This window comes from Scomber scombrus, chromosome 9 (genome assembly GCF_963691925.1).
Source record: "Scomber scombrus chromosome 9, fScoSco1.1, whole genome shotgun sequence".
In the NCBI taxonomy this organism is placed as follows: Eukaryota; Metazoa; Chordata; class Actinopteri; order Scombriformes; family Scombridae; genus Scomber; species Scomber scombrus.
Window position 1 is genome coordinate 16,957,550 of NC_084978.1, and position 23,156 is coordinate 16,980,705.

The following is a 23,156-nucleotide window of genomic DNA, read 5'->3' on the forward strand; positions in this document are numbered from 1 at the left end:
CCTCTAGGGATTCCTACCATGGCTTAGTTTAGATTTATTTCATGTCATGCAGGTGCATTTCCAGGTATCAGACTGTTGATGCACCTAGAAAATTACAGCTGTTAATACATTATTTAAAGCAAATTCTGAGATAAATGGAGAGAAAGTGAAGGAGAGAAGAGGAGGAGGAGGAGGAGGAGGAGGGGAGAGAAATCCCAGACCTCGCCAGCATCTGTGTCCTGTTTTGTCAGTAATCTCTTCACTGTTGCGTAAGGCTTTTGCCTGAGCAAGCCCTGAGCTCCCTCTCCCTCACTCCCTATCTGTCACACACACACTGTAGTTGTTAGTAGTTTTATTAATATACACACACCATACCTCCCTTATGCCTTTGCACTGTATAACATATATATGCAATGTGTTGATGAAACACATTCATGGACAAGGGCACAGACAGTTGATGGTTGGATATGTGGTCCTTTGAGCATTTGTGTGTGTGTGTGTGTTTGTGTGTTTGTGTTTTGGATGGTGTTAGAGAACATTGAGAGCATAAGTCCTTAGAGAAGACCAATTACACTGAAGTAGGGCAATATGTCATGTGATCTACACTTAAACACACACACACACTCACACACAGGCACACACTAAACACAGTAAACATGGCACCAGAAAGTACTAAAATGTAGACAGTTTTGGTGACCGTGTGCATGTGTTCTTAATCCTGTTACTGAACCATTACACACAACAGAGGCAAAACTAAAAAGAGAAATGGTAAGAGACAGAACAGAATCAGAAGGATAGACTCTGAATTAGTGAATTTTTCTATTACAGTAGCTCCTGTCCGTTACTCTTAACTGTGCATGTGTGTGTTACTATTCCATACACTGTAGTACATTGACATGCAGATTATTATAACATTAAAACACACTGACAAGTTTTGTATTGTTTTGATCAAATTAAGAATTATAACTTTAAAACAATATTTCAGGACTAGAGTCAGTGCTTTGGACTTCTTCACATGTATTAGAATACAGCAGTATTGCACTTAATTGATCTCTCAGCACTTGCATAGATGACACGTGTGATGGGAACACAAGGAACCAAAAGAAAAAAGGGAACGTAGGGAAAAGAGATTAAAGAATGTGCGCTGACAGGGTCTCTGGTGTCATGCTCAACTGCAAGAGGAAAGTTAGGTGGAAGGTGGGGGTGGTTATGCACTGAACTGAAACACAAATGCATCAAAGCACATACTGTATTCATCCCAAATTAGATATTCTTGTGATGAAGCGAAGTTTTGCTAAAACACCTTGACCTTCCTTTAAAGAGCACTGTGTCAAATTGTGTTCGTGCCTGTCTGACTCTGTAATGGTTTGAAAACTCTACACAGAGATAGTAGTTTTTAGTTAGCATAAGTGACTGAAAAATGGTGCATTTTATTAGCATGCAGACACAAACACACTGTCCATTTTGAGCAGATGAAAGCTCTCTCCACATTAGATGCTATTCATCTCTCATCTTCAATTAGCCATCCATCATTCTTCATCGCTGTTCCCTTTTCTGTCACCAACTCTGCAGGAGAATATCACCCAAACCTCAGCTGGTAAGATGAACTATAGTACTTGCACATCTGACAAAAAAGTCTGTGAACGTCATTCCAACAATGAAGCTGTATTTTAAGTAATATAAAACAGAGTCCTGCACAGACCTGATTTTCAAGACCAGCCCTTGTAACGTGGGATGGAATCATTTCAAGCGCTGTTTTAATTTGGTTAGGCAGCAGTTTGTTTAAAGTGATACTTTTGGCTATTTCATATTCATAATTCAGCCTCAACTAGGCTATACTACAGTATATCTCTTAAATCATTTGAGATGGAAATATTTCCAGTTTCGCTTGACTGAAAACTTGAGTAAAGTGATGCGACACCGTGAGTATCACAGCCTGTAGAAGGTCACATATCACATCAATCACAATACAGCAAGCAAGGAGTTCAAATAAGCAGGCACAGTCCAGTCTGGCCCGCCCCCAACACTGCAGGTAGAGCAGAATACAGAGCTGACACACAAAGCAGATTTAAAAAGGACCAGAAAGGATTGATGTGGTGCAGAGGTCAGAGGATTAAAACATTAAATAGAATTATTATTATTTTAGTTCTATTTTAATATATTTATTATCCACCACCCATGTTCCAACCCGCATGTTCTTTGTTTTACCCAGAATCAAACCTGGAAATAACATTAATGACAAAACACCACCTGCTAATCACTTTTTTGGTGGGTCAGCCTTTGGGTACCCGCAGCTACCCGACCTGATGCAGGACTCTGATATAAAACAGTTCTAAACAGGAGAAGTAGAACAAAGAAACATTAAGCAGAACATAAGCAAAGACACATTGCTTCAAACTGGACATTCACATTGTCCTCTTTAGTAGCCAGACTACTCCTGTTGTCCATTTGGTGCCCAGACTCTTTGAGGCCCATCCTAAGATGGTCTCCTTGTTAAAATATCACCTAAGATAACAAAATAATGGTGGGTGGAAATAAATAAGTGAAAGAGAAAAATAAAGGAGAACGCCATTTTTCAGTACCATTTCCTCTGGCAATTTTCTTGTTTTTATTTTCTGTGCTTTCCGCTGGAACATTCAATAAAATATACACTACTGTATATTCCAATTAAGGTTCTCAAAAGGAAATTTTGTCTAGACAGAAAACATAAAGATTCAGGGATAACTACTGAGAGAAAATAGGGTTAATAAATCAAAGAAATAGTTGGACCACATGCAGAAGCGGAAAGAGGAGACAACTTTAGATAGAAGACCATGATTTAGCCCCACTAACATAATCAACTCTCGAGGGGATGAGTTTTTGTGTCTGTCTGTAATATTTGCAAACTGGTTTTATTCATGCCCATATTCTCTGCTGTTCAGTGCAGTCCAGCTTTTCTCTTTTCTTAAATTTTTCATAAATGTTGTGGTTTCTTTCCTTTTTTGCCTATCCTCATCTTTTAAATGTCTTTTTTTCTCAGTCGTAGTAATGCTTGCTAGTTCTTCATCATCTTTAGTCTCTAACTCTCCCTCTCTTTCATCTTCTAGTCTCTCTGCTTGTTTTTGTGTACTCACCTCAGGCCATATTCAGAGTTAAGTGCACATAATGAGGAGTTAATACATCATTAAAAACTCCAACACTGAAAAACTGCAGTATCAAAAGTAATTGTTCATAGCTGTTACATCCATATATTTAGGAAACTAGATGCTTAATAACTTGTGTTTGAATGTTATCAACTATGTTATTGCTTAAAAAAGTTCATTAAAGTCCTTAAAATGACATTCACTGCTTGGAACTCATTAAAAAGTCCAGAATGTATAGTTGTGGTGTCACAAATCATGCTGGTAGTTTCACACATTAAACTCAGATTTAAGTTGAGCACAATGAAACATCACACCTTCAGTAGATGAATGTGAAAACAGCCTTTTAGCGTCAAACTCTGTACATGCATCATTCTGTACAGTGAAGTAAAGATAAGTACAACACATTTTGAGTGTCTTCTCTATTCCGTTAAAGTAAGTTAATCAAATTAAACATGTGATAGTGATTCTTCCTTAAGCTTTTTAACTTTATTATTTGTTTTAACCACAACCTTTGAGAGCTTAAATTCAGAATATGAATATATGTTTATATCTGACCTGGTGACTGTGGGCCACAGTGTGAATTACAGCATATGGAGTCCAGACTGCAGAGGCTGCTAGTCTTCTTAGCAATAGTTATGTTTGTTTATTGTAATGATGCTAATTTGTGATGAATTGTGTGGTAATGACACGTTGATTAAAACAGCATCTTTTAAAATAACATCACAGTCATTTCCCTTGTTCAGAGTCCTGCCCTGTTGTTCCAGGTCATGTCGGCAATGGGTGATGATGTTGCTGCTGTTTGGTCTCAATTGTTGCCCAAATTAGAAAGTCACAGAACTGCAGGTTCATTTGTAACCGTTGCATACACATAACATAGGGCATGAAAGATAGGTACGTTACTTCCCATGAAAAAAATAGAATGTATAGAGACAAACTTGAAAGGAGAATGTGCAAACCTTTACAGAAACTCTGACCCATGCTTACGAACATTTTGGAGATGGGGGAAATTGGCGACGCAGATAGTGAGGTGGTGAAGTAAAGCCTGATTGTATGATTCCTCTCATACAGTATTTCATTTCACTTAATATGAAACATTAATTATATATACATTTTATCATTGACATTCAAGCCAGCAGGATTACTTGTGCTTATGCTTGTATTGAGCTATAACTATTCCATATGCAACTTTTGATTTTAAAATATAACTCATATCTTAACCAATTACATCTGTGATGTATTATTGAACTGTTGAAATATTGAGTGAAATATTGCACTTCCTCACCATTGCATTCCCAACCCCCATTCGTGGTCAGTTGTGAAGCAGCACATCACTGCTGAAATGCTAGGATCATGGTAGGATGGTTCCAGGATGTGGCAGGACACTGGCTTACCATTCCCCAATATTAAGTGTAAATATACTGATTACTTTCAACCTCAGCCATGTTAAGTAACTGATGCAATAAGATGACATCAAATACAGTAACTTTGCAGAATTGCAGAACAGATTTTTAATGATATCTTATAGTAGTACTCTACATATATCACCAAGTTTAGATTTCATGTAGTTATTGTGTGTACAATTGATGCAGTGAATACAACTGCGCACAGTGTGCACTGGAGACACCGTGGTGGCTGCAACACACACTCTGCCTTCTCCAGTCACCAGTTCATTTTCACCACCTGCAATCATAAATGGATTGAGTAAATTACATTAATACCAATATGCTGGATTTTAGAGTAAACATTAAAAAAATTCATGTAATTTAGAAACTGAGTGTGTGGTCTCATCAGTCATGTATGTGTTTGTATACAGTAGATCCTTACCAAGCAGTGAGCTTTGGTGTCCCGTGCCTCCAATAGTCTATACCCTGAAAATGTGCAGTGATGCACTTCTTGGCATTTACCTCCATGTCTGTCTTCTTTGTTTAATTTCGGGAATTGTTTTGTTTGTTGCACTGACTGCGTTTCCAGCTGCTGCAGCTGTCAGCCTATCAAACTTTCTGTTACTGCTGCTGTTCTCCATAGGAAAAACATATCACTACATCTGTATTCATGACGGCTTTTACATTGACCATTTATGTGTAATTGTGGGAGTAGGATAAAAGGTTCATTTTCAAGTTGATTGTGATTTATAAAGGGAAAAATGCGTGCATTCGTCTGGCGCACAGTTTTATGTATCAGATGATTTTTTTAGTGCACCCCATTTTCAGCTTTTGTGTGTTTGTGCACTTTTGGTATGGATTTTAAGCACTGTTTCATATATCAGGCCCCAGGTCTGACGTTTTATTTACAGTTCTCTTGCGGCAGCCTTAGACACAATTACCTTAAGAGCAACTGCTCAGTGCCCAAAAAGTAATGGTGCATCTCTCTCTCTCTCTCTCTCTCTCTCTCTCTCTCTCTCTCTCTCTCTCTCTCTCTCTCTCTCTCTCTCTCTCTCTCTCTCTCTCTCCCTCTCCCTCTCCCTCTGTTTCTCTCTCTCTCCCCCCTCTCTCTCTCCTTCACACACACTACCTTTGTAGTCCCGGGTTGTAGCCTGCATGACAGCTATCCTGAGCCAGATGGATGATCGTCACTATTCTACATACATCGAAACTTTCACTGGAACCACAGATCTAGTGGTAAGTGCACACAAACCCACACACACACAGATGCAGGTGCAGTACAGGTGCACTGATGGGAAGACAATTAAAATGTATTATTGACAAACTACCGTGTGTTACTGGATATGGTGATATTATTTCAATATTTTTTACGAACCCAGTCTGTACTGCATAAACTTACACACTGATTCTTCTTCTCTTGTACATTTCACTGCAGGACTTTCTAATGGAGTCTTTCCTACTTTTCAAAGACCTGATTGGGAAACATGTGTATCCCTCAGACTGGATGGCCATGATCATGGTACAGAACAGGTACCATACTACACACACATGCACACACACATTCTTCCAGGATTTTAATCATCATCCTACTGGTCGCAGGTCTGCTTCTTTAGTTTGTGTAACTGTAACTGCCCAGGTGTGACCTGCCACTGGGCCCATGAGGCTTGGTGGATGTGAATTTAAAAGAATTGTTGATATCTGCAGTCACGTCTGCATCCACACAAACCACACAGGGATAAGTTAGAGATAGTAAAGCCGGGATCAAGGCAGCAATGATGAAAAAGAGCTGATGTGACAAACGTGTCTGTGTGTGTCAGCTGATGGAGTGAAAGTTGTCAGTGTATTTTTTTGTGATGTAAGCTAGAGGGGAGGCTGAAGCTGTGTTAGACAGCGATAAAAGAGAGAAGGCATATAGGTAAAAGTAAGAATGAGGAAGTGGAGGACACAGGTTGATAAGCAATCTGCAGACTGTGGTTGGGGAAGAGATGTGCAGATAAATAAAGACAGTCTCAGAAAAGAAAAAAAAAGAGGGTAAGAAGGGTGAGGTAAAAAGCAGTTGACTGTTGGACTATATTGATAGGATAATATTAGAAACAGATTTGGTACTTAACTTAAGAAATGCACATGATCACAACTCACTGTAACAATTCCACACTGTTTCAGATCATGATAACAAGTTTAGAATCTGAAATAATATTGCAGTCTTGTCTGAAAGAATAATAGAAATATATGAGCTCAAGCAAAAACAAATATGCTCCATTTGTGATCACTGACAGATTGTCATCTTTTTATTCGTGTTCTTACTTTTTTCCTTAAGGTTGTTTTTTATTTAATAATCATTTGTCATCATTTAAACCACTGCATTAGGTTAGGCAGTTATTTTTGCATCATTTGATTCTCAACATTAATTTCCATTTCACTTGCTTCAATGTTTCTGTCAATTAGGGTGTTCCTGAGAGCCATAAATACCTATGCCGACACTATGAACCAAAAGTTCCTCAACAACGATGACTTTGAAGTACAGGTGAGTGGATATTTACAAGCATTTTTCTTATATTAACAGTCTGTATATTTTGCCTGCATTTCTTTAAAATGAATCTCTGTGTCTACATCGTTCCTCTTTCTCACTCCTTTTTTCCGTATAGTTGTGGAATAACTACTTCCACTTGGCCGTGGCGTTTATTACCCAGGAGTCTCTGCAGCTTCAGCACTTCTCGCCAACCAAGAGGAACAAGATTCTGGCCAAGTGAGAAAAGGACCATATAATTTTCTTATTTACCACACCTACTCTCCCTGCTCTAATTAAACACTCCGTGATTTGTGATCTATTTTGGTGTCTGCAGTACTGTTAACACTCCCACCACCTATTAAAACCACATTGTTGTAGATAGATATCCAATTTATTCATGTCGGGGCAGATTAGTGGAGCGTTATCTGTCTCAGTGGATTGTTGAGTTTCTGAGGGTGAGAACAACAGTATTGATCAAGTCATTGTTCTAAAGTAAGGGTCTGATTTCGCTTTGTGTCTCTGTTTCTGTGTGTTTTCTCTTCCTGTCTCTCTTCCTCTCTTTTATTTCAGATATGGGGATATGAGAAGGCTCATTGGCTTTGCTATACGCGACATCTGGTACAAACTAGGTAAGAAAATCTTTATGCAAGTGTTGTCTGAGTATCCGCTTACCCACATTTACTTAACTTTACTTTAATGATCACATAACCAGAGTGGAATTTGTTTGCAGTACAGCATGGGTTCCCAGTGTCAGCACCATTTCACCTAGACAGATATCACACTTTAAATATAATTCAATGTATTTCTTGGCAGCCAGAGAACACTGCTTGAAGAAAAATGCAGCAAAAAAAGCAATGCAAATAAATCCTTAAATTAGGAAGCAGACTTCAAAGTCCTTACTGCAGAAGGAAAAACTGGGTTTTAAGTGTGACAGAGTCTTTTTTACCTCTGGAGGGAAAACATTTGAACATGTAGTGAGATGGGTCAGATATGGTGTTTACCTGCCCTTCATGTTGTGTGTTTCTTTCAGGCAGTCATAAGATCTGTTTCATCCCTGGCATGGTCGGTCCCATCCTGGAGATGACTTTGATCCCAGAGGAGGAGTTGAGGAGGGCCACCATCCCCATCTTCTTTGACATGATCACCTGTGAAAATTCACACTCTGGAGATTTCCAAAAGGTAAATGCACCCACACATGTACAAACATATGAAAATAGCGTGCGTATATACACACAGACACCTAAAGATATTCAAATTCATATACACACACATAACTTTGCACAGAAATGCTGGCACACACATGTTGTGCTCCTCCATCAATGTCCAGTGACACTGCACATAAAATAAAATAAAACACCTTATTTATGTTTCCAAAACTGATATATTTTTCTATTCTTCCTTTCATTTGCTTTCTCATCTCCATTTTGTCTCCTATCTTTACTTTCTCTCCCTCTATCTTTTCTTTTGCAGTTTGAGAATGAGATCATTCTGAAGTTGGATCATGAGGTAGAAGGTGGTGGAGGAGATGAGCAATACATGCAACTACTGGAAACCATGTAGGTCTAAATGTACCACAATTACAGCAGCAACTTATACTTACTAGTTTATACTAGATAAACATGTGCATAAGAATTAAAATGATAGGACTGAAAGAATATGGTAAATGGACATAAATGGCTACATTTTAAATGTCTTGATTGTCGTAGCTTTGCTGTTGTCACAAAAACTTCAGAATGGGGATTTCCTGCTAACATTTATATTTACAAAACTAGTGGTACTCATATCAAAGCAAAATCCTTTCAGACACCTCTGATAATTAACTTGTGGATGCTTGTCTACCAGCCTGCTGGAATGTGCTTTAGAGAAGCCCACGCTCAGGCCACAGGTGCAGCACTTTGTTGCCTTGGTGAAGGGACTCCTCATTCGTCTCCTTGACTACCGTACAGTGATGAGCGATGACAGCCGCAACAACCGTATGAGCTGCACAGTCAATCTTCTGGTAAGCCCTGTGGTCGTCATCAGCTTTACAGGTCCATCCTCCTTGAAAAAGATGCCGAAGTGAGCTTTCTTAAAGTATAGAAACAAATGTCGATACAGAAGAAAGTAAGATGTTGGGGGCCTAGAATTTTACCAGATCGCTGTAAGCATTTCCACTTCAAGAAGTTTCAACATTTTTGTTTTCATTATGTTCTGTTGATGCTCGGTGAAGCTTTCGAAATCTCCCATACGTTGTGAATCGATCGTGTGTCACCATGGATTTACATTTATTGGCACTAACCTTGTGATTCATGTTATGTACCTTGTAGCTGTAGTATTGAAGCTCACAGCAGAGAGGTGCTGATCTTAGACACACACACACACACACGCACACGCACACACACACACGCACACACACACACACACACACACACACACACACACACACACACACACACATCAATAAACTCATGAATTGAAGGACTACTGTTAGAAGAGATTAGTAAGCCAGTTTGTTCCATACAGAACTCATCCTTACCAATAATCTAATTCTTACCAAACTGATTGAAGACGGGTTCATTATGAAACACTGATTGTATGTCTTGTCTTTCATGCCAAGGTCTGTGTATTCCTTTTCCTCTTTTAATTTGTGTGCTGATTGATCTAAAGGAAAAGATTCATCTCTGTGTATGGTCTCAGACTGCTTGCAGAGGGTTACATCAGCTCCTGTCTGTTCCACATCCTTTCTCTTATGTGATCTCCTAATCACATTTTCCCCCATGGTATTCTCAGGTTTAGTAATGGATCCCATCTCCTAACATATGATCATCTCCAATGCAGATTAAATTGTATGAGTTGTCCTTCAACACGTATTCTATATTTACAGTTTTATTTTTGAAGACATTTCTGAGATGCTAACAATTAGGAGGATCTGTTAATGATAAATTGATGTGTGTGTGTGTTTGTCTCTTATTATGTGTGGGGGTTTTTTGTCTCCTACAAAAGGAGGCTGCAGGCACATGACAGAGGTGTTTAGCTAGTAGCCTGTGGCAGCTGCCTATTAACTATTCTCTTTCATTTGTTTTGTCAACTAAAAAATCCCTTCTGTAGGCTAGCAGACACTAGTGCACTCTGTTCTCCATGACCCCCCTCGCCCCCTTCCAGGCTAACTTTACCTGGGAAGGGCACACACAAACACATACACAAATAGGTATTTGTAAAATATGAAAATTGAAAATAGAAATACACAGGCCAAAGTAACCTCTGGTAACTGCAAGCAAAAGGCTTTCCAGTATGGCTTTGTCTTTCCAGTTACACTTTACACTGCTCACAAAGCATGTTGGTATTGTAGTTTTGACTTCTCCTTTGGTATGGTATGGGGATTTTTAAACAGCTGCCACATTGCTGTTTTGTCAGTTAGGGAAGATACATAAAAGGTGAGAGGTTGGTAAGTTGTAGGTTGTGGTGTCTGTGTTCAAAGGATGTGTCAAAGGCGACTGCTTTGAAGTGCCACCGAGCTAAAACGTCTGACCTTCATGTAGACGAGGAGCCTCCAGCAGGAAATCAGCTTACTGAAGCTGAATTGCAGTGATGCAAACAATGATGCATCTGACCTTTGCGAAAATAAATCAAGGAGATATAAATATGCATACAGTATGCTTTGCTTTGCTTTCACAGAGAAGCTCACAGTAATTAAGCAGGGTTTTTTTTTCATGTTTGTGTGTGTGTGTGTGTCTTGTACATTTGTGTGTATTACAGTGTCTACTGGCTCATGCTGGTGATGGGAGGTGGGGTTACATCAGTTCGTTCCACTCCTCTGTTCTCTGTAGATGTCATTAAACCTCATTAAACTGGGAGTTTGTGCAGCTTAACTAACAAATGTTCATGCACACACTCCCACACATTAACACACACAGATAATGTAATATACTGTCACACACACATACACATGCACACGCACATAAAGCCACGTAGACAAACACATTACTTACATATTTATAGTGACTGCAGTGCAGACTAACACTAACCTGCATTCCCCCTTTTAATTTTGCAGAACTTCTACAACGACATCAATCGTGAAGGGATGTACATCAGGTATTTACATGCTGAAACATACATATTATACATTTAAATGGTACTTGTCTGGTTTGTTTGTGCATGTGTGCGTCTGAATGCTTGTATATGTGTGCGTGTGTGTGGCTCCATAATCTGACAACGGATTATATGAGTCCCACTGAATTAATGTCAAAATCCACAGGATCAGCTCTTGGTCTGACTGGGGGGAGAGAAAGAGAGACATGATGGGCATGGGGGGGGAGAGGAGGAGAGACAGAGGAAGACAGGATGATAGCAGGAAAGAAGGAGAGAAAGAGAGGGAATACAGATCCTGTCAGGTCCCATGGTGCATTCTGGCAATGGTTTATAGACATAATTAGTTATCTGTATGTGTGAATGTGAGCTCAGCACTGTGGTTGATCAGCTGCCTCAGTCTGTTCTGTTGACAATATGGTAACATTTGGCTGGCACACTCCTTAATGTTAGCAAACAAACATAGATTAGTGCAATCATACATTTAAGTGATACTAATGCATTATGTAAATGCCAAAATGTTATCGTACTCTTATATAAAGTTCTAGCTGTATTATTATAGATGCAAACAAAAGCCAAAACTTAGTTCTGTAATTTTGTGAATTATGGTAAATTAAAATCTGCAGCAAAACTTCTCTCATTTCTATTGATAGTAGAATTAACAGTTAATGTTAACATAACTTATGAATCTTATCTTGAATGCTTAAATTTGAAGCCCAAACACTTTCAAATAAACTCAATATTGAATAAGAAAACACTTTTTTAAATCACTCTCATTCTAAAACTCCTTTGTGCTGCTGTCTATAAGAGCCCAGCTCATAATTGCAATTTAAATTTTTTCCAATTCAAAATTCAACAAAGTCCAACAGAATAAAACTGTACTGTTAACCATCGCAAAATAACTGCACTGTACTGATTTGCTTGTGCTCTTCAGTGAGGTAGTTTCTCCAAACTTACTTTGAATACAGACATTTTAATCAGTGAAGAAAGAATGCCCAAAAACAAAACTAAAGTTTTCTTTTTGTATGGAAAGGTATAGAAGAATGAAATCTGTTTCTCCTAGTTGCCTTTGGCTGAGTTTGACTCTTGAGAATCAGTGGTAAAAAGATTGGCTCAGACATAGAGATAAATGGTGAGGGGAAAGATGGAAGCAGAAAAGATGACACAAGGAAGAATCACAGAAATATCAATAGCAAAAGAGACAAGTAGACAAAAACAAACAAGGTTAATTCAACCAATAGATGAAGCTGCTGATTGACGTGGCAAAACAACATAAGGGGTGAATGTTAATTTGTCTTATTGTCAACAGCACTTTGATTGTCATAACCACTAGAACAGTAATAAGTTCACCAGACCGAATTTTGCAGTTGAGTCTGTGAGAAGAAAGAGTTAGGATGAAGTGGGAAGAAATGAGAACAATATTTAGCATTTGTGCACATAGCACAAATTAGAAGCATTGTTCCGTAAAAGTGTAAGTTGATTCTCTCAGAGTCCAGTGTTTCCCTTACCTCCTTTGCATGTTGATAAAACGTTATTGGGCTACAGACCATTCAGGCTGTCAGACCATCAGACCTACTGCAATGCTTTATTTATAAAAAAAAACATGTTGGATTGTGCAGTTGAGTGTGCGTATGTGTGTGAATATTTTATGAACAGGGTCAGGTGTGTGTATGAAAGAGACAGTGAAAAGAGTGAGTGAAACAGTGACACACTTGTGATTATTGCTTTGTTTGTTGGTCTCGAAGCTGCCCAACAGTGGCCTCTGGTGGAATAATGTATAAGTGGCATATTAAATTAATGTGACCTGTGTGTGTGTGTGTGTGTGTGTGTGTGTGTGTGTGTGTGTGTGTGTGTGTGTGTGTGTGTGTGTGTGTGTGTGTGTGTGTGTGTGTGTGTGTGTGTGTGTGTGTGTGTGTGTGTGTGTGTGTGTGTATTCAGGTACCTTTACAAGTTGAGGGACCTTCACCTGGAGGGTGAAAACTACACTGAGGCAGCATACACACTTCTGCTCCATTCTCGCCTGCTCAAGGTAGGACACACACACATTAAGTGAAACTGCGTCATTTAATGCTGGACCCAGTGTCTTGTTCTGCCTAATCACTTGTCTGTCTGCCACGAGTGAGACAATTTTTTATTAGCTGATAAATGGTTGCTATGTCGCTGGCCTTGAAAAGATAAAACTCTGAGGTTAGTTTATGGCATGGCATCGGCCACTGTGGCTGCATCGCTATGGTGATTGATGCAGTGTGTGTGAGTGTGCATGTGTCTGAGTGCATTTGACCTCTTTTGTGTCTTCATCTCTTTTATGGGACACTTGGAGGCTTGCAGAGAGGGACAGAGGAATAAAGGCACTTCTCGCTCTATCTCTCCTCTTCTCTCTGTCTAGTATCATTACATCAAATCAGTTGAACTCTATAATGTTTTTTATAATCTCCATTCATCTCCTGCATCAGTTATGTTATGCTCATGTCAAATTAATAGAAAGAATGAGCCTGTAACACACTGCTTGCTATATGCCAGACATAGAAGTTCCAATAATAAAAGTCGGTTTTGGAGATCAGTATGTGTTTTTGTTTTTTGTTTTAGTTTTATGGGAATTACATTTCTCTTGTAATTTATGTAATAGAAGATGAACTATTGTCTTGTTTATATAATGAATGAGTACTGTGCAACTGTTTGTACACACGCTGCTCGGATCTAATATTGATTTATTAGAAGAAAGAAACTCTTAGCTGGAAGTTCTCCTCGACTCAGCATAATGATTAATGGGAAAGCAAAAACCAGAGTTCGACTGACTGCAACTTTTTTTTCTCCTTTGTTTCAGCAGTAAAAAAATACCTATACTTTTACAAACAGTATCTCTCACATTTTTATATTTGTCTTACCTCCTACCTCCATCCCAGTGGTCAGATGATATGTGCAGCCCCCAGTTTGAGTTCCACGGCTCCCAAACCCAGCGGCAGCTCAAAGAAATGCTTTACGACACCATCATTGACTACTTTGACAAGGGCAAGGTCAGCATCATTTTAGATCATGTCTCTGTTTTCCTAATAATGCCTATGTTGTATAATATTCAAAAAGCCTCAATAAATGCTCCAAAATCAGTTGTAGTAAGATTGTTTTCAGTCTTGAGAAAATATTGCTTAATTTGTCTTTTACAAGACTGTTGAGTTTTGCTGTTTTCAAGTAAATTTATGATTTTTTTTTTGCCAAAAGGTCAACACATCAAAATACCTAAGGCTAAGACATTTCTTTACCTGCGGCTAAACAAATGCTTAAAATCAGAATGCAATGTACAGACTTTTTGTTTCGTTAAATTTTCCATTTCAGTATGATTCATTTAGGAGATTTTAATGATGAGACAGTGTTGCAATCATGCAGTCATAGCCTCTGTGCAGTATGTTGGTGCCACATTTATTTTTTATTCTCTATGAATGCTTTATGTTCTCTGAAGCAGTGATACAGACATTTCCCTCCACTCTCCAGAGACCTAGAAACAGAGATTTTCACGAGATGAATTCCCATCACAACAGCTGCTGCCGATTTATTAGCAGATGGTGAAATGAAAGACACTTCTGTTTCTTTCCTTGGTGTGTGTGTTTAGATGTGGGAAGAGGCTATCACTCTGTGCAAGGAGTTGGCTGAACAGTACGAAAACGAGATCTTTGACTACGAGTTACTCAGCAAGAGACTGGTAAGGCATGATAAACTCAAACCTCTGTATCTTCTGCATGATAATCATGAACTCACAATTTCTCTGTATTTTCTTCTCTCAGTGAAAAAAGACAATATAGAAAGTGTGTGTGCGTGCGTGCGTGCGTGCTTCAGGCCATATTTCTTTGCACCTGAGGCTGAACTGTAGTTCACGAACAGCATCCCTACATAGTGTCCCTCCCTTCCAGGTAGGACAGGGCAGTGAATAGGAAATGGCCAATGGCATCGTCTGTGGCTCTGTTTGGGCTGTATGCAAATTGCAGGGGGTCAAGAGTGGGATGGAGCATGGGAAAGCATATAATTAATACATGCTTGGTATCAGCTAATTCTGAATTTATGTGGTTACATAAATGACAGACATTGCCCTTAGATGGCGCACACTTCAATTTGTTATACATCTATCACCCTCAAAGGCCCAGCATTTTGCTTAGAGTAGCTTTGTCATTGACCCAAACTGATACAGCTGCTAGGGCTACACACAGTGCCTGAACACATCGTCTGTTGCTCTCTTTGTCTTTCTGCAGGAGAAACAAGCAAAGTTCTATGAGAACATTATGAAGATCTTGAGGCCAAAGCCAGACTACTTTGCAGTGGGCTACTACGGACAGGGCTACCCTCCATTCCTCAGGGTTTGTGTTTACGTCTCTATTTGGTGAGAGTAGAGTCTACAAGCTCTATGATCACTATTACAATGAATGTTACTTTTCATAGATTTGGAAGCACACACACTCTCCATACACAAAAGTAACAGTGACTCTCTTTCCTTATACAATAGGATCAAAAATACTTTGTTCCATTATCAGCACTGAAGCCAAAATATTTAATATTACAGCTGTGGGCAAGTTTCTAAACACAGCAGCTAGATAATTAGTACAGAAGTACCTTTTGGGAACATTGTGGATCTGGGGATTTCAACAAACTGCAGACATAAAATATTCTGTTGTTTGTAGCTCTTGTATTCATTAGATTTGGTAAATTTGCAGCCGTAAGGAGTATGATGAAGTCAGTGACTCAGTTTTTAGGGGAGCAGGGCAAAGTGTAGATGATTAGACCAGTCACAGGCCCACCTTTTTGCCCCTTGAGCAAAATATGCTGTAACTACTGGACAGGCTCTACTGGATGAGGTCAAAATAAAGAGATTTTTTCCCATGAAGATTAAAGGATAAACAAGTGCATTTTCATTATCATTAACACAATTTAATTTCCCATGGCTTCAGAACAAGGTGTTTATCCACCGTGGTAAGGAATATGAGCGCAGAGAGGACTTCCAGAACCAGCTGATGAGCCAGTTCCCCAGCTCTGTACGCCTCAACACCACCACCATGCCAGGGGACGATATCAGAAACTCTCCACTCCAGTGTATCCTTCAGGAAGCATAAAACCCACACAAAAATAAACAAAGGAGCAGCAGGAAAGACACATTAATGTTAATGCCATACATGGTGTACACAAAGCATACAAGTGAATTATTTAAAATTCAGTCTGGTGTTTTCCAAAAAACAAAAATGTCATAAAAACAGAAATTTCCTCTTGACATCAGATCTATGTGATTTAGATATATCTGTTTATACAAAAACCCATTTGTAGGGATAGATTGCAATGTTGTTTTTTTCTTATATTGTATCTTAAAACAAAAAAGTACAAAAAAATTCATCCCTCAATTATTAGTTTGTACACTCAGTCACCGGTTGTGATGTTTTATTCCTGAGCTATCCAAAACAGATATCCAGTGTTTCACAGTGCAGCCTGTCCTCGAGATCCCTCCTCGCCTGAAGAACAAACCGGTCCCTGACCAGATTATCAAGTCAGTGCTGTGTAACTGATCCTATTTTCTTGAACTGTCTGTAAAATGATTTTAACAGTGACACTTAGCCCTCTTTTGTTATGATTTATTTTATTTTATCGCTCTTTACCTTGTTTGACATTTACCTCCTTCCCCCTCTTCTAACACAATGTAGCTTCTACAAGTCCAACTACGTGCAGCGGTTTCACTATTCCAGACCTGTGAGGAAAGGACCCGTGGACCCAAATAATGAGTTTGTTGTGAGTTACTCTTTTTAAAATGAAAAGATTTATGACCATAGGGACTCTGGTCTTTATACTATCTTTTAGATGAGCCTTTTAGATGCTTTTGTACACTGTGTATCACATTGTTATAAGGCTCATGAAAAAATGAGTTCCTGTTCTGTAAAATAATAGGTTTTCATCCAAGAGCAGAGTGTAGAATATGATAAGACATAATATTATGCTTAAGGTTTCAGATGAGCACTTGTTATGCGACATCAGGTATTACTTTAGAGTGATATTAGATTTTAGATTGTGCAATAAGTGCCTGGTGAGAGTACCAGAGTTTAATACACAATATAGTATCACATTATTCACAAGTGTCATAGATTCATGTCACTGCTTGCCTTGTTTTTCTCCCCTACATCTCTCCATGTCAGTCTATGTGGATCGAACGCACAACCTTCACCACTGTGTACAAACTGCCAGGGATCCTGCGCTGGTTTGAGGCCACTGATATGAAACATGTAAGTCTGCAGGGGCATATTTTACTCCATTTTTTACTTGACCTGTATGTTTGCTGTAAGCTATTACCTTCAGTGTAACATGTATCACATTTCACCACCACTGATTGAATACTATGTCCTTTATTTTTTATTATTTTTCTGTTACACCTATCCCTCAAACCCTCCCCACCCTTACTTCATGATCTATCCCCTCTTTGCTCACTCTTTAATTTCTGTCCTCCTTCTCTCCGTTTGTGCCGCTTCTGGCCTCCGTCTCCAGACTACCTTGTCTCCGCTGGAGAATGCTATTGAGACCATGGAGTCCACAAATGAGAAAATTCTGACCATGATTAACCAATACCAGGCCGACTGGAGCCTTCCAATCAACCCTCTCTCAATGCTGCTCAATGGCATTGTGGACCCTGCTGTCATGGGTGGCTTTGCCAAGTATGAAAAGGTAAACTGTCATGGATCAGCTGTTGAATCAAACCCTCCCCAATCCATCTAATCTATAACCCCCCTGCAGATACCCTTGTATGGGTCAATGAATGACCTTTGCACTACTGATTTAAAGATCTAATGAATTATATAATTAAGTTACTAATCATAAGTTAAATAGTTGAGAATGATTCTTTATAATAAACGTGTCATCAGGACTAAGTAGGGGTCCTATAGAGTTTTAGAAAATCATCATATTCATTGCACTTTGATTTGTTTTTTCTCTCAGTGGCCTTTGTTATAACAAAGAGGAGGTGACTGTGTGTGTAGAATTATAAAAGGCATCATGACAAACATTCACCACCTCAGTTCTGTTTCCAAATGTTACTGTGAAGAGTCTGTGTCAATGTGCAACTCATCTCTCTTGATAAATTGTCTTGAATACATTTAATATCAAGTTTCCCACCTGAAGCTATGAATACGATCTGAAGCTAATTTTGCTGTCTTAATGACATCAAATGCAATCAATCTATTAGAGTCTGATTTCTTCATAACTTCAAATAACACCATTCAGTGTTCTAATATCCCACATAGGACGAAATTAGTGTGCTTAGGAAGCACACATGTAGATGAAGAAGTCAGTCATTAATTTACAAATTGCCTGAGCAAGTGAAACATTTAGCCATCATTAAATGAGTTTTTATTATTTCTGGTATTAGGCGTTCTTTACTGACGAGTACAACCAGCAGCACCCAGAGGACCGAGATAAACTGCTGCGCATTAAAGATCTCATCGCATGGCAGGTACCAAACACACATTTGTTGAATCCCTGCACATTCATAACACCTCTTATACTTTTATGTGAAAGTTCTGTTGATTTGCATTCATTTTCTGACACTCTCTGAGACTGAAATGAACACAAAACCCTCTAACATTTGTATTTATAGATTCCATTACTGGGTGGAGGAATCTCCCTCCACGGCAAGAGAGTGACAGATGATCTGCGTCCATTCCATGAGCGCATGGAAGAGTGCTTCAAACAGCTCAAGAAGAAGGTGGAGAAGGAGTATGGAGTGAGAGAGCTGGTAAGAACTGGGAAAAAAAGGATGAGGGATGAAGAAGAGAGTAATCTGGGAAATAAAATACTTTTTTAACAAAACATGGTGTTTTTCTGTAATCCAAAACATGTTCCTCTCTGCTAGGCTATATACAGCTACTGTAGTAGAGTTGGCTTAATTAAGCTACAAATGAGCTGACCCAGGCGAGTTTTAAAGATCAAAGTACTCACAAAAGCCTCTGAGAAAATCGTTGATATTGGATTTGTACCTTTAAATATCTGCACACCCAGAACAGGGCCGGGATGGTCTGACTGGGGCTAAATATGGTCATTAACTTGTAAATTGCCTAAACCCTTAAGGAGATATTAAACTAATGATGAGTAGGAGTTATGATACACTGTTTTTAAGAGAGATTTCACTTGCTTTTGCTTTTCTAGCATGGACTGTTGCCATGTTTCATTGTCTAAAAACAGCACAACCGCTGTAACACTTTTCCTTTTTTTTTTTTATCTACGTATTGACCAACTCTTTCTCAATCTTTCTCTCTTCAGCCTGACATGGATGAGAGGAAGTCCACTCGTCCTCGATCCATGCTTCGCTCCATTCGTCAGTCTATCATTTCGATTTCCTCTTTGCAAGGATCTGAATGTGGGACTCCAACCAAGCTCTATGCAGACAGGTAGCATACAGATAACAGATAGTTATAGAAACAGATTACAAGATTAATCATAGCGCTATAACATAAACATACATAAATCATCACCAATTCATCTTAATTAGACACAAGGTCAAGGTCTCATTTCAAACTGTAAAGATGCATAAGTCATGATTTTTTTTTTCTAAGACAACAATCATTATTCTGCCTATTCATTTTCTCCTCCCACCCTCCCTACTCTCAGGGACCTCCCCCCTGAGTCACCAGTGTCTTGGACCTCCACCCTGCAGCGCTCCAGTGGCAGTGTGAGCATAACCACAGTGGAGGAGGGGGTGATGACTGTGGGAGATGCAGAGGTCAAGCTGAGGAAAAGTAAGAAAAAGAAGAAGAGGAGCAGCATGATCTTCATCTCAGAGGAGAGAGAGAGGACAAGTACGCTGGACTGCAAACGGGTGAGAATGAGCATAAGTGGAAGGGTTAGGTTTAGGCATGAGAAATGGGGTGGTTAGGGTTAGAAGTCAGTGGTGTGTGTGGCCCTTGTCACACAGACAGCATGGTTAGGGATGTTGAGTTGTTGTTGAGTTTTGTGTGATCTCTGTCTCCCTCTAGCTGTCCAAGAAACAGGAGTTCCGCAGTGACACAAACCTGGCAGACACTAATGAAGGAAACGTCTCGCTGACCAGTGCAAACTCCAGATCCCTGCCTGCCATCACAGGTGACAAACACACACACATCAATCCACACAGTGCCGCTACCAAAACACTCATTCCTAGAGTTATTTAGGTACACCTATAACCCAAGACCCAGTGTGAAAAATACAAAGTCATGTCCTGTGAGGAAGTACTGTGGGTTTTGTTTTTTTAGCTGCATGCAAAGGTACACAAACAAGGTCATGACAGGAATATGACTCTGAGGTGTAGTGTATGAAGAAAAAAAATCTGTAAGCTGGGGAGTGATGCAGTAGTAGCCTGAACTAACACAGACTTTCATTTAAGGTGGCAAATAAGTGACTCAGTCATGCTGGTTGTAGTTTTTTCAGAAGTGGGCAGCAGTTTCATCTGATTTATATTTCATTGTTTCAGTTACACAACCTTGCACCTCAAAATAGTGCATCAGACCACAATTCACTGACGTTTCACTGGCCTCCTGCCATGTTGGAACAGCTGAGCCAGCATTGACTGTGGTGTTAAAACACTAACTCTGATTAGCACCGCTGACTACAGGCTGTACTGCCTTACTGAACATACACAGAGTGCTTCCAGTATTGACAGAGCACACAGTTCATCAGAAGAACAGCTGTGAGAACACAATTACTCAGAAAAAAATTGTCTGGCTGCAGGAAGAGGTAGATATTCTGTTGTAACAGGATAATCAGTGAGTTGCAAACAGTAAATCCTCTATGGTCTCCCTGGATGTAGGTCTTTCCTTGGCAGTGGTGGGGGGAGCAGAGGAGGTGGACTCCTCCAGAGCCAGGAGGGACAGTAAAAGCATGTCTGTCTGTGGGACCTCTGATCGGACGGCAGACAGACGCTCAAAGGGCGTCATCAACCTCCTCTTCAAATCCAAGGTAGGGCAAAAGACCAACACATTTAATGCAATATTATAGAGAAACATATGGTTGACATGAATGAATGCTACCGTTAAAGGAATAGTTTGACAGTTTGGTTATTGGTTAGATGAGAAGACTGATACCATTCTCACATCTGTACGCTAAGCAACAGCCAGAGGAAAGTTAAGATAACTAATTAACATGTTATATCCTTACTGGTAATTGCTGGATTTTTTTTACCTACAGAAAGAGCCATGATAGCTTTTTCCCCCTCCTTTTAGTCTTTAAGCTAAGCTAACCATGTCTAGGTTGTAGCTTTGTAATGAATTTACAAATATGACAGTAGTATAGTATCAATCTTCTCATCTAACTTTTGTCAAAAAAATAATATAAGCAATGTCTAAATGTATATGATCAAAATATATTTATATGTATTGTATTATATATATTTACACCACCACAATTGTCCAGGTGAACATCATGAACATATCTGAAGTCATTTTCTTACCCCTAACAAAGATACACTTTATATCTTACAATATGCATTTTTGTTTGTTTCAACAGAGCTCCAAAACAGAGGATGTGAAGCCCAGTGATCCTGCCAAAGACAGTGACAGTCATTTCTAAAATCCATCATTTTAATCTCTCATTTCCTTTACTGATTTATATGCATTTTTTTTACAAACAGGTTCACATAAACCTTAAGCCAAAACCAAATTTATGCCGTTACTCACTCTCTCACTTACTCATTCACAAACACACACACACATACACACAAACACACACACACACACACACTGCCTGTCAGTCTCAGTATTGCTGTTGCCTTAATATAATTGATTTACTTATCAATAAAGGCTATTTTTGTTGCATGACCTTTTTTCCTGGTAATTTAAATGATTCCCAATGAGGCTAAATGCCATCTTACAGCTTTTCAATCAATTTGAAGCCAACGGGCTTGATTGAAAAGCTTCTTGTTATACAGTTTTCAGCATTGTTGTGACTGACTTGCATGAATGGGAAAACAGTTATTTGATAAAGCAGAAAGGTTACAGTGTCCTCTCAAGGGACTTTCAACAGGAGCATGGTGCCAAAAAGCCTTGGCACTGATACAACAAACAAGCATCCATCCATCCATTTTCTTTACTGCTTATCTTCTATGGGGTTGCAGGGGAGCTGGAGACAATCTCAGATGACAGGTTTCCATTCAATCACAGGGTTAAACTATAGTATAGAGACAAACAACCTTTCACACTCACATTCACACCTATGGGCAATTTTAGAGTCACCAATTAACCTAACCTGCATGTTTTCAGTCTGAGAAGAAGGTAGAGTACCCAGAGAACACCCATTCAGGGATGGAGAGAACATGCAGACACTGAAAGGCCCTAGCTGGCCAGTAGGTTCGACCCCAGAAATTTGACACTGCTCACTGCCCCACCAAGCCAATTTGATACAACAAAATCCAATAAATACATAGCAAGGAATAGCAAATACTACAAAATCAGAATGGTCATTACTAATAATAAGTACTTGTAACATGTAACCTGCTGAAAAAAACACAACTTGTCCTTTTACATGTCTACTTTTGTTTGGTTTAAACAAAAGAGGTATATCATGTTAATAACTTAGCTCTTTTTGTATAAAATAAACTTCTCTGGGGAGGATAAGCGTTGCAACATTCAAGCTTGTAGTGGAGCCTTAGTTTTGGATTCTCTAACAGATGATCTCCTGCAAATCCATGTGGGATTATTCTGCATTTATGTAACATTCACTCTGAGTATATGAAGGCCTGTTAGATAGTGATGTGGGCAGTCTTACTTTCTTCATTGACTTTAGTGACATTTAGATATTAAGATTTAAGTGTTAAAAGAGCAGACAAGCTGCAGCATAAGATGAATATAAATTAGATGCCAATGGAATCAATAAGAGGAGTTAATGTATCCATGACATTGGTCAAAGGTCATTACTTTAGAAAATATAGTATGAAATTAGACGGTTTTAATGATTCGTAGATGTGAATGAAAATCTCATTTTTGCCCAGTGGTGACTTTATTCTCTCCATGGTTTTCTCAGTGCTCTGTACTGTGGGTGTGCAGACAGTCAAAAGGTGATTAAGAGCAATGGAACACATTTCTCCTCTCCTTTTCTAATAACACCATTGTCTGGTGCCAC

The 23,156-nt window shown here is 39.1% G+C and overlaps 1 protein-coding gene across 1 annotated transcript in view; it reads left to right on the forward strand.

Moving 5' to 3' along the window:
• LOC133986217 (dedicator of cytokinesis protein 2-like) overlaps window positions 1–21,850 on the forward strand; it is a 99,132-nt gene extending 77,282 nt beyond the window's left edge. Inside the window, exons 27-51 of the mRNA XM_062426026.1 lie at window positions 5,621–5,719; window positions 5,919–6,013; window positions 6,929–7,007; window positions 7,129–7,229; window positions 7,563–7,621; window positions 8,023–8,171; window positions 8,463–8,548; window positions 8,835–8,991; window positions 11,023–11,063; window positions 12,996–13,086; window positions 13,961–14,071; window positions 14,662–14,751; window positions 15,296–15,400; window positions 15,989–16,130; window positions 16,494–16,575; window positions 16,730–16,814; window positions 17,216–17,302; window positions 17,562–17,738; window positions 18,439–18,522; window positions 18,667–18,804; window positions 19,329–19,456; window positions 19,677–19,884; window positions 20,042–20,147; window positions 20,851–20,999; window positions 21,546–21,850. Coding sequence (XP_062282010.1) covers window positions 5,621–5,719; window positions 5,919–6,013; window positions 6,929–7,007; window positions 7,129–7,229; window positions 7,563–7,621; window positions 8,023–8,171; window positions 8,463–8,548; window positions 8,835–8,991; window positions 11,023–11,063; window positions 12,996–13,086; window positions 13,961–14,071; window positions 14,662–14,751; window positions 15,296–15,400; window positions 15,989–16,130; window positions 16,494–16,575; window positions 16,730–16,814; window positions 17,216–17,302; window positions 17,562–17,738; window positions 18,439–18,522; window positions 18,667–18,804; window positions 19,329–19,456; window positions 19,677–19,884; window positions 20,042–20,147; window positions 20,851–20,999; window positions 21,546–21,608 — 2,712 coding nt within the window. The 3' untranslated portion in view covers window positions 21,609–21,850. The remainder of the gene's footprint in view (window positions 1–5,620; window positions 5,720–5,918; window positions 6,014–6,928; window positions 7,008–7,128; window positions 7,230–7,562; window positions 7,622–8,022; window positions 8,172–8,462; window positions 8,549–8,834; window positions 8,992–11,022; window positions 11,064–12,995; window positions 13,087–13,960; window positions 14,072–14,661; window positions 14,752–15,295; window positions 15,401–15,988; window positions 16,131–16,493; window positions 16,576–16,729; window positions 16,815–17,215; window positions 17,303–17,561; window positions 17,739–18,438; window positions 18,523–18,666; window positions 18,805–19,328; window positions 19,457–19,676; window positions 19,885–20,041; window positions 20,148–20,850; window positions 21,000–21,545) is intronic.
• Window positions 21,851–23,156: the final 1,306 nt, after the last annotated feature.